Genomic DNA, 10,356 nt, shown 5'->3' with positions numbered 1-10,356 from the left:
ATGAGAAAGACGACGATTGAAATGTCTGTGCTTTTTAATGGTGTATCGGAACATTACTACTGCACAGTGTTATTCAACCCCGAGATACAAGATATGAATGTTATGTAACAGCAGTCACGTAGAGCATTATTATGCTAGTTAAAAATCATTATTAAATGTCCCAAATAGTATTTAAGGGCTCATACTTTCTATATGAACTGACATAGTGCATCAAGTCTATACAATCTGCCCCAAAAGAAATCATGGCTGGTATTTTCAAATTTCCCGGTGAACTGAAATGTTCGTCTGCTAAAGTATGACGAGCACCGAGTTAAATATATACTATTCTCATAACATGATTAAAGAAATATATGCCAAAATAATTGTATTAGTTGTAATTACATATCTGAAGCTTAAATTTAGCTCTAGTTATCTGATAAGTGATGACTTTTTATCATGCATGCGTTGCATATCTGAAAACATCTGATCGCAATAACATTGCCGGAAGATTGCTGTAGTTGGTTTTATTACTGTAAACTTAAATTTGATACTTCTACGGTGTTGTCTGTGTAACAGTTGTGAGAGTGAGAGTATATTTAGCTTTCAGACGGCCGCGGAGGACAACAGAAGCTAGCTGTAAGAAAAAACTAGAATAATGCCTCGACGTGGAGCAGCAGCACCTCGAGCACCACCGTGAGTTGCTTCAGAAGTTGTGACAGTTCTCTTATCATAGTGCGGTTTATGAAAAAATATATGTAGTAATCTTATTGACGTCTTTCTTCCTTCGTGATAGTTTTGTAGTTACTGTATATCGGTTTGGATGTTACGATTGTCTGGTTATTGTTTCCCCAATGTTTTTTTCATTAGTTCCTCAGTTTCCACTTCTGTGAGACCTGTGTGTGTGTGTGTTTAATAGACCAGCAGATAACTTTTAAACGCAGTCAAACCAAACCTAATATGATCTAACCTCTGCATACTTCAGCAGAGGTAATTGGTTTTTGGATCCCAGACCATTACCATACTTGTTTTTAAACAGCGCACAAGAGACCAAGTCAGGCAGTTAATGTTGCCCATATTAGGCTCTGGATTGGACATGTTGATCAAGCCACCCATGTCTCACCTTCAGTTAGCCTCTGATAGGTAAGGTAGCTACAGAGTGAAAGATTGAAAGTGGAGAATCTTTTAAAGAAAATGTTGGCCAATTAACATAAGGTCAGTGAATGGGAGCAGAGTACTGTACCATCTTTGATCCCTTACTCTTGCCTGGATGCTCTGAGATGGGATGACCATGATCAGTTTCATTAACCAATTTTAATCTTAACCCTTTGGGGTCAGGCATTTTTGATAAAATTGACCATCAGGAGCGGACATTTTTCACAAAAACGTGATTTTTCAAAAACTGCTTCTGTGAAAACTATTAAACCTAATTTAAAAATCTTTATTCCCAGCAAAGTACAACTCATTAGCTTCAAAATGAGTGGTGTTCCAATGTCATATGATTATTTATTGTAGAATAGTGGCTGAGAACATAAGAGTGTCTAAATGTTGTGGAATGGGGACTGACGTCCCCATGACACACATTCCAGAATGGGACCGACCTTTAGGGGTCAATAGCCTGGGACAGCAACAGTACTGGGTAGTAGTAATATTAGAAAAAAGTTACAGAAACCCTGTGGGTACGTAATACACACTGTGCATTTCACTGTGGCTGGCATGAAGACAACTAAATTCAGGTCAGAAAGAAATGCAGCAGCAAATGAGTTAACCCTTACATGTTCTCTGTGTGTCAACAAATGGGTTGGCAGAGGGTTAATGTCCCTTCCTGTAAAACAACTAACTCAAAAGTCAAATGGCCATCTCTTGCAGGATTATATCATCAGGCTATAGATAGATGATGGATAAAAGTGAGATAAGAAGTTGGAGTCACAGTAAATCTGTTACTAAGAACTTTGTTCCAATTGGTGTCAGATTGATTTATTCAACTCAGAGAAACCTAGTGCAGCCAAAGCGTCAGTAAAAACTCATCACTGTAACAGTGTATGATTATCAGTCATGTTTTTCTTAATAAAACTGTGTTACTTTACTCTTATAATTGTTTATTATTTATAAAAAAAAAAATGTAACAGAGTCACACTTTTTCAGTTGAGTCAGTGCAAGTTACTGTATCTTTTATTTTCACGTCACCCATTTCCCTGTGTACCCTACAGAAGTAAAAAGGAGTCATTGTGTGGGAGTGAGTAAGTCTGTCTGTTTGCATTTTTACTTATAGATTCTTAGGAGGCAGATATGGAAAAAGAAAATACTGTATTGAGAAAAGCCTTTGTGATGGGGAAGTGGCTTTTATGATTTAACCACCCTGTGTATGTTCACACCTAGTGTAGGTTTGTTTGTATTAAAACTATATGTGGTACCAACAGAATTAAATTAACTTGTTTGGTAAAGTGCCTTAATTGTTCACTAACTATTTACGTATATTTTCAGGCGTGCAGCTCCCCCTCCTCCTCCTCCCCGTGTGGCCCCACCCCCTCCTCCTCCAGTAGCTGCCCCCCCACCAGCTGCTGGAGCTGCGCCCAAGCAGCCAGGCCTCTTTGCACAGATGGCAGCTACTGCAGGTGGTGTGGCAGTTGGATCAGCTGTGGTGAGTCTTGGAGGTGGAGTGTTCAGTAAATCATCATCATCATCATCATCATTACAGATATGACTTGGGTGGGCTCAGAAACTTGAAGAGGAAAGCACAGAAATACTGGAATGAGAAAGTACCGTAAGACTGTAAAACAAAACTGAGTGTAGTTCTTCCAGGTCAATGTACTTCTTCATTTCCCTAGCCCTTACTATTTCTTAGCTTCACTCCATGACCAAAAAGCATCCAGTCTGATGTGATTATCTTCATTAACCCCTACACCGCGGGCTTGTTTACCAATAACTTGCGTGTGCCGCGGGGTTATTTGGGCTCCGACAGACTCTCAAAAAATATTTGCCAAAAATCAGTTATTAGTCCTAGAATAATAAAATTATATATGCTTATGGCACATACCTTCAGCTTTCTCCTGGAATGATTGTTGAGCCTTGGTCAGTTACCGTAGGACTTGTGGAGACCTTTGAAGTAGGGTAACGAAGTCTCCACTTTACACTTCCCGACAACCCGTAATATGATTACCACAGCCAGATACAAACACTATAAACACTATTCTACAATTTTCAAGTAGTTTGGGATCCATACTAAAAAAAAAAAACACTGTGAAAGCAATGGAAATTACGAGCGCATCTGATCGTCGCACTGGCACTAGTTCGCTCTTGGTAGTCTGTCATTTATTATTCATAAAACCCCTCACACTTTATATTTCTATTACTATATAACACTTATATATATCTATAGTCTTTATCCATAAGTTTCCTTCAGTAGTATTAGTTTATTGTCACTGTAGGGATTCAATTTCTTTCAGTAAAATACGTAGCATTCACTTTCTCGTCCTGTATACTGGCATTGAGAGTGAATGTCACTTTCATCTTCACTCTCATAACTCATAGCATTCAGACATGCTAGAGTGAAACTTTCACTTTCATTACTCCTAGGGTATATACTCGTATTCTTATAATACTACTCATTTACATTTCTATTTACGTTCTCTATTTTATTTATGTTATTTACATTTCTATTTTATTTACACTGTGTTGTGCACTGTCACTTGAAATAACTTATAAAACTATTTTCCATTGTTCACGTATATTTACATTCATTACCGGTACTTTCACTTGCTGTTTACACATTATTTACAATTCCACTTGCACTGTTTTACTCAATAGAAAGATCGTAGTCACTCTTTTATCAATTGTCAGCCCTTTACCTCTTTCCACACGAGGTTTAGTAGGGGGTAAAGGTCACAGGGCCATTTGCATGGGGGTGAAAAAAGGCCTTGAAGTCAGCAAGAAGAAACATACGTACTCTCGCTTCGGAAGTTGAGAGAGAACTGAGTGATAACGGAGGACCACCAGCGTAGAGGCCTGCTAGGGGTTATTCAGAGTTACCAATATTACTTCTTGAAACAGCTAAGTCTAGCACTGATATGATTGGCAGGAAATCTAGACAATACATTATAAATTTGGTAGTTCCAGGTGAATGTAAATATCACTTAGGTTGCTCCCTTCCCTCCTTACATGTATATTTATTACGAAAATAGATTAGAGGCCTACTTAGGAGATATATATATTCAGAGCTACCAATGTTATATCTTGAAACAGCTTTGTCTAGCACTGATATGATTGGCAGGAAATCTAGACAATACATTATAAATTAGGTAGTTCCAGGTGAATGTAAATATCACTTAGGGTTCTCTCTTCCCTCCTTACATGTATATTTATTACGAAAATAGATTATAGGGCATATTTCAAGGGGAAAAAAACAGCGAAAATTAGCGAACGAGTGCACGTGAGGTGTTGTCAGGTGATAATTAGCCAATTCCAGGTGTATGGCACTCTCACTTACCTTATTTCTTTCTTGTATATATTATTTGGTATAAGAATAGGACATAGGGCTTATTTCAATGGATGAAATCAGTGAAAAATTCCAGGGAAGATTTACTTAGCGTAGCACGGCCGGGCAGGCGAGAGGATAGGGTAATGGAGGGGGGGTAGGGAGGGGAGTCAAGAACGGGGAGAAATGGCTAAATTGTCAACAATGGATGGGAGTACAGATGAGATTAGGAGTGCTGACTAGTGTTGGACATTGGCAGTACCGATAGATGATACAAGCCCCAACTTGGAAGCCCGGGTGAATTCAAAATAACACAGAATCACAAAAGCGACGCCCCGCGGTATGATCCCTTGCTCCCAAGCGTCACGAAAGTGACGCCCCGCGGTTAAGGGGTTAAGACCCTCTCACAACACCTGTGGAGTAATGTCTTGGTCATCCAGCAAGTTAAGATATGAATGCAGTCATTATCTGATACATTACCTTACATACCGTACTCATTCATCCAGTATCTTCTTTTGCCTTTTTTTTTTTTTTTTCCCCCAACCATTCATACCTTGCTTTCTACTAAATTAACTTCCTATATCAAGCTCTTTTCTTGGATTTCCATTCTCTCTGCCTTAAAATGGATTCACTTTCCTTATCCACATCAGTTGTATTCATTCTGATGCTGTGACCATACCACCAGATCACTTGCAGTTCTTCCCTTTGGTCTTACAAACCTGTGTCCTAGTTAGTCTTCATAACACATGTATGGTATGTTCCAGTTCAATCCAATTTCATTAATTCTCACTTGACTTTCAATTCATGCCATACAAATGTCTTGCACCCATACACAATTGTGGATACTAACACTTGTGCTGTCATCTTGTAACCTTTTTACACGGGATCCCCAGTTAACAGAAGGGTCCAATATGTGAAGGCAGTGTGTTAATTGAGTATTTAAAAAAAGGAAAATCATTGTCATCATTGCCATCCCGGTCCATGATTTCACCTGAAGGTGGGGTGAGGTAGAATTCAGAAACAAAGAAATGGAGAACTTTGAAGAGCCTGCCCAGTGTAATGGACTCCACAATAATTGACACACCATTCAGCCCCCCAGAATCATGGCTTCAGCTCACAAGCTTGATCACCTGGCTTATATATACTGTACAGTACTTCATTTTCATTATAAGATTTTCCCTGTACACATATCAGATAAGGTTGTTCTGTTGACTCTTACATAAAAAAGAGGTGTGCTAAACCCTTGTCATGTGGAGTGAGTAAGGCAATGGAGAGAACAGAAAAAAATCTTAAATCTACAAAGATGTTCAAAATGATCAATAAAATTAAAGGTTTTTGTTGAAAAGGAATGCACAGCCACTGGTCATTTAGGAGACCAACTGAGTACTTTGTAAGTTATTAGAATTTATAACACAGATTCAGATGGGAGCAAAGTTACATTACTCTAATTATTTGGTATATAACTTAGCTAAAATCAGTAATAGAGATTTGAGTAGGACCCCAGCACTGCTCAGACAGGCTCTTTAATACCGTATAAGTTAATGATATGCTGGATGTTGACAGTAGAAGCAGAAAAAGTGTGAGAAAGACAAGATAGGGTTGAAGGGTGGGGTAAGGTGGATAGTTTACCATATTCAGATGAACGTAATGTGATGGGCTGGATGAGCATGGTGAAAGTCTATCGGCATATTTTCATAGCAGAGCAACAACTGTATACCTACTCGGCTTCTAGCTGCAGTCTGCCCCCTCTCTCCTCTGTGTCACCTTGTCAAGTGTATATTCTTTTCCCATTCTCCAGGGTCATGTGGTGGGTCATGCATTGACCAGTCCAAGCAGCAGCTCTGATCAGCCCCAGCAGGCTGCTCCTGCCCCTGCTCCTGCCCAGCCCCAGGCCTACCCTCAGTACCAGGGATATGGTCAGCCCATGCAGGTCAGTACTCTCATGCTGCCCGTGTGACACTATGCTGTTCTGCTGTACTTGTTGTTTGTGTATAACCAAACAGAATGTCATAATTATGGACTTTCTTTCATGCTGGAAAGTCCACCTAGTAAGTTCCAGAAAATTTGCTTATAAATATTCCATTGCCACCTATAATGCTGAATTGACAGTTTCCCCAATGTACCGTATCAATTGTATGGAAAAAGCTGTGGTATTATTGACCACATCACCAGTATACCAAGAGGACATACTGTACTAACTGTTTCTAGTTCAGTACTCATTGTAGGAGGCTTTTCAATATTAGACAACATAAATCTGGCATTGTTAAGCTATCAGACATTATCTTTTTGTATCATACTTGGTCCAGCATGACTGAAAATAGTGTGTAGCAACTAATGGTAATCGATATTCTTCCTTGATTTCACAGCAGAGTGAAGGGGATCGTTATTTTTAAAGTTGAGAGAAATGTATGTAAGAGGTTTGTGTACAAGGAATGCATGGAAGTTAGGCTGTAGGATTTAAAAAAAAAAAAGAAAAAAAAATGGGTTAATGGGAACAGGAAGACCAAGAAAATATGAAAATAATGAAGTGGAAAAGTGCATGAGCAAAAGCAATTTAGAATGCTGCAAGGAGGTGGAGTTGAGAAGTAATACTGGCACTTAACCCGTGGATTGCTCAATTACTTTTTTTTTTTTTTTTATCCCACCCTGTGGTGTGCAAAAAATGAGGGGAAAAAGTTTTTTTTTTTTTTTTAGTTTTTATTATAAACTTGAAGATCAACATCCAGGGCATCATCTGCTGAAGAGAAAAAAATCTCTCTGTCTGTCTTTGCATAGGGCCACGCATAAGTTTATATATGGGAGTAGTGAAAAAATGAAAAAAGAATCTTTTTTTTTTTATAATAACTTGAAGATAAACATCCAGGGCATCATCTGATGAAAAGAAAACCATGTTTCTCTGTCTTTGCCTAGTGCCATGCATAAGTTTGCGTAGGGGTCGAGTTGTTTATGGTGATGCACGGCCAGCACAGCCTGAGCTGTGATTCGCAGTGCGACGTTATCCGGCCTGAGCTGTGGCTTGCAATTCATGGGTTAAGAATCATTTTTATTATTGCCACCCTGGATGAATTCTGGGATTAGGCATCTGACAGTGAGTTGATGGATATTAATATCCTGTCATTTTTGCACATTTGTCTTACAGTCCTCCGGGCCAGCAGAACCACAGGGTCCATGTGCTTGGGAGATTAAACAGTTCCTGCAGTGTGCACAAACACAGTCTGATGTCTCTGTGTGCGAGGGCTTCAACGAGGCATTGCGACAGTGCAAGGCCCAACATAATCGTGAGTACAGTACAGAATGGAGAAAATTGGGAGCACAATCTCAGCATTCAGTTTAATTTGCTTTTCCTTTCCCCCATTGGATAGTGTTAGCATGTAGGAAAGAGTAAGTTTTACTGCACTTAAAACTGTCACCAACTATTATTATCCATTTTGCTTCCTTGTCAGTTCCTTTAGCATACTACATTTCAGTGCTGTGCTGTCTCACTCCTTAACCTTATTCATCAGCCTTTTTAATAGATGCTGTCGGTGGCTTGTGTGTGTAAAAGTGTTGCTTTGAATGCAGACAAAAATTCATGTATCCATTAAATGGATATTTAACAATTATTGTGTATATAATTTTTTCTTTGAAATGTCATCATTTAGAGGTGGGGGTATATTAGACTCTGCTGTATATTTTATTTACTTTTTCCATTAGAAATGCTAATTCCTTAAAAACTTTCATTGCACTTCGTTAAATAATATACATTTTCTTTCCTTTCAGAAATGACTGTGTAGCTTCACTCCATACTGGTACTTTATTAGGTTTGTCTTGAAATATTTGTTAGTGAGAGACTGTGCATTAGTCCTGGGATCAGTCATCTAATTCATTATTGTATAAATTTTTGAAATATATACCCAGTGTGTTGGACAGAGATACCAGGTTACAAGTGTTGCCAGCCACCAAGTTACTTATGAGTTATATTTTATGTTTGTTATAATAATGTACAGTTAATTAACTTTGCAATAAAATATTTTAAGAAATAAGCTTCATACATTTACCATAAGGTAGGAAGGGATATGTAACACAGATAGTACTGGGTATCTGTAAAACATTTGCAGTGTCCAGTAACCTGATCTTTTAAAACATGATGGCCAGGTGGTAGTAGAGTTATCATGGGGATGGGAACTGAAAAAGAAAAAAGAAAGAAATTAAAGCAAGATTGAGCATTTGGCTGGGGAACATACTTTAACACTGAAATGGCTACTCTTCGTACAAACCTGTATTCAGTGGCAGATCCAGCTAAGGCTGAGTTGGGGGAGGTCCCATAAAAGGGTGTCATATCTCCATCATTCGGTAATACGTTTGGGTACATAATTATGCTGTTAACTCTTTCAACCTGATGATGTATTTTAGCTTTATTCGTGCTGTCATCAGCCAGTTTTATTTAGGTAATTGGAAACGTTGGAGAGGTTTTACTGGAGTTTATTTTCTAATCCCGTCACTGCCAGACATCGCTCTTAATTTGAAGAAATAGCAAAATTAAATGCAAAATAATTTGGATGGACGGGATTAAAGAATGTAATAATGTTGAATTATGTTTAAGAATTATGTATGAGACATTCTGTGAATGAATTAGGTTAGCACTACTGACACAAATGCACGAAGTTTGATATCACAGTTCATATCCAGCATAGTTTTATACATATCCTTTGTGGTAAGAGGACAGAAAGCATGATCCACCAAATCAGAGAAAGTTTGAACATGGAGAACGTGAGTCTGATATAAACTCTAGGGTCAAAATTCATATGTTTGTGTCATGGTGCCTGATATTTCCATAGCATATTTACCCTCTCAGGCACTGGTGGTTTGAGTCGTTAGATTGTTTAACAACCTGTAAAGAGCACCATGACACGAATACCAGAATATGACACACATTGGCGGGAAACTTGTGTCCTCCTTTGTTTGACACGATGTGCATCATGGTGCGTTGTACATGATGATATTTAATGACTCAGTTGGAGTCCGTGCATGAAAGGGTTTACTTGATACAGCTGAAAGAATTAAAGCATTGAGATGGCATGAATTTTAGCATGAATGTTTGAATCCTCCATCCTTCTTTCCTTCCATCCTCTTCTGTCTTTCTTTCCTTCATTCTTTCATCTTTCTGCCTACGGGTGACTTCACACTCCCTCGTCTGTCTTTCTTTTCTTCATTCTTTCCTCTGCCTTCTGGCTGTGGGTGACTCTACACTACTGAGTGACAAGCCAAATGGTTTCCTGTACACCAGGAAACCATTTACTGCGCTTGATGGTAACCATATAACCAAATTTTTGTGCCTGGTAGTTAAATGGATAATTACGGCGCTACAGTCGGATTGAGCCGGTGAAGGTTTATATCCAAGGGGTGGTTGGGGTTATTACTCACATAATGCCACACACGGATGAGCGAGGCTTGTCACTCTCATCTTAATTGTCAAGACCAACTTGCCTAGCCCCGGGCTCCTATGCTCCTCATGGGGCAACGTAGGATTGGATGGTGGATGGATAGATGGATATTTGAATACATTTTGTGTTATTCATTACAGACTTCAGTAACCTGAGTACTGCAGCTTATACTTGATGCTTAGTAGGCAGCTGCAACATATATCACACGTCCAACTAGAATTTTGTCCTTTTATCGTGTTCTTGTGCAAATAGGTGAGTGATTTGAAATAGGTCGTGTAGGGACATATGGAGCTTTTTTTCACCAACTCTGCTAGTCATCTCTTCCCCCTACTCATGTATCTTTTCATTCAAGACCTCCCAAAATTTGCACTTAAAACACTTGCCCTGTCTATGCCATGGTACCTGTTGATCTAAAACTTGGCATACCCATATTTGTAAATACTATATGCTCCCTCATTTCATCATGCTAAAAGTTTCTTATTT

General features: G+C 38.8%; 1 protein-coding gene across 1 annotated transcript; it reads left to right on the top strand.

Moving 5' to 3' along the window:
• Nucleotides 1–466: 466 nt before the first annotated feature.
• Chchd2 (Coiled-coil-helix-coiled-coil-helix domain containing 2) lies at nt 467–9,498 on the top strand. Its single transcript, XM_080280504.1, has 5 exons — nt 467–672; nt 2,461–2,617; nt 6,249–6,380; nt 7,590–7,728; nt 8,210–9,498. Exons 1-5 carry the CDS (start codon nt 635–637, stop codon nt 8,221–8,223), a joined length of 480 nt encoding a protein of 159 aa, XP_080136630.1. The 5' UTR covers nt 467–634; the 3' UTR covers nt 8,224–9,498.
• The last annotated feature ends 858 nt before the right edge of the window (nt 9,499–10,356 follow it).

The sequence above is a fragment of the Coenobita brevimanus genome, chromosome 85 (genome assembly GCF_032717465.1).
Source record: "Coenobita brevimanus isolate Jiangsu-jjx chromosome 85, ASM3271746v2, whole genome shotgun sequence".
NCBI lineage: Eukaryota > Metazoa > Arthropoda > Malacostraca > Decapoda > Coenobitidae > Coenobita > Coenobita brevimanus.
The sequence above is the reverse complement of the archived record's forward strand: the minus strand, read 5'-3'. Positions and strand labels throughout refer to the sequence as shown.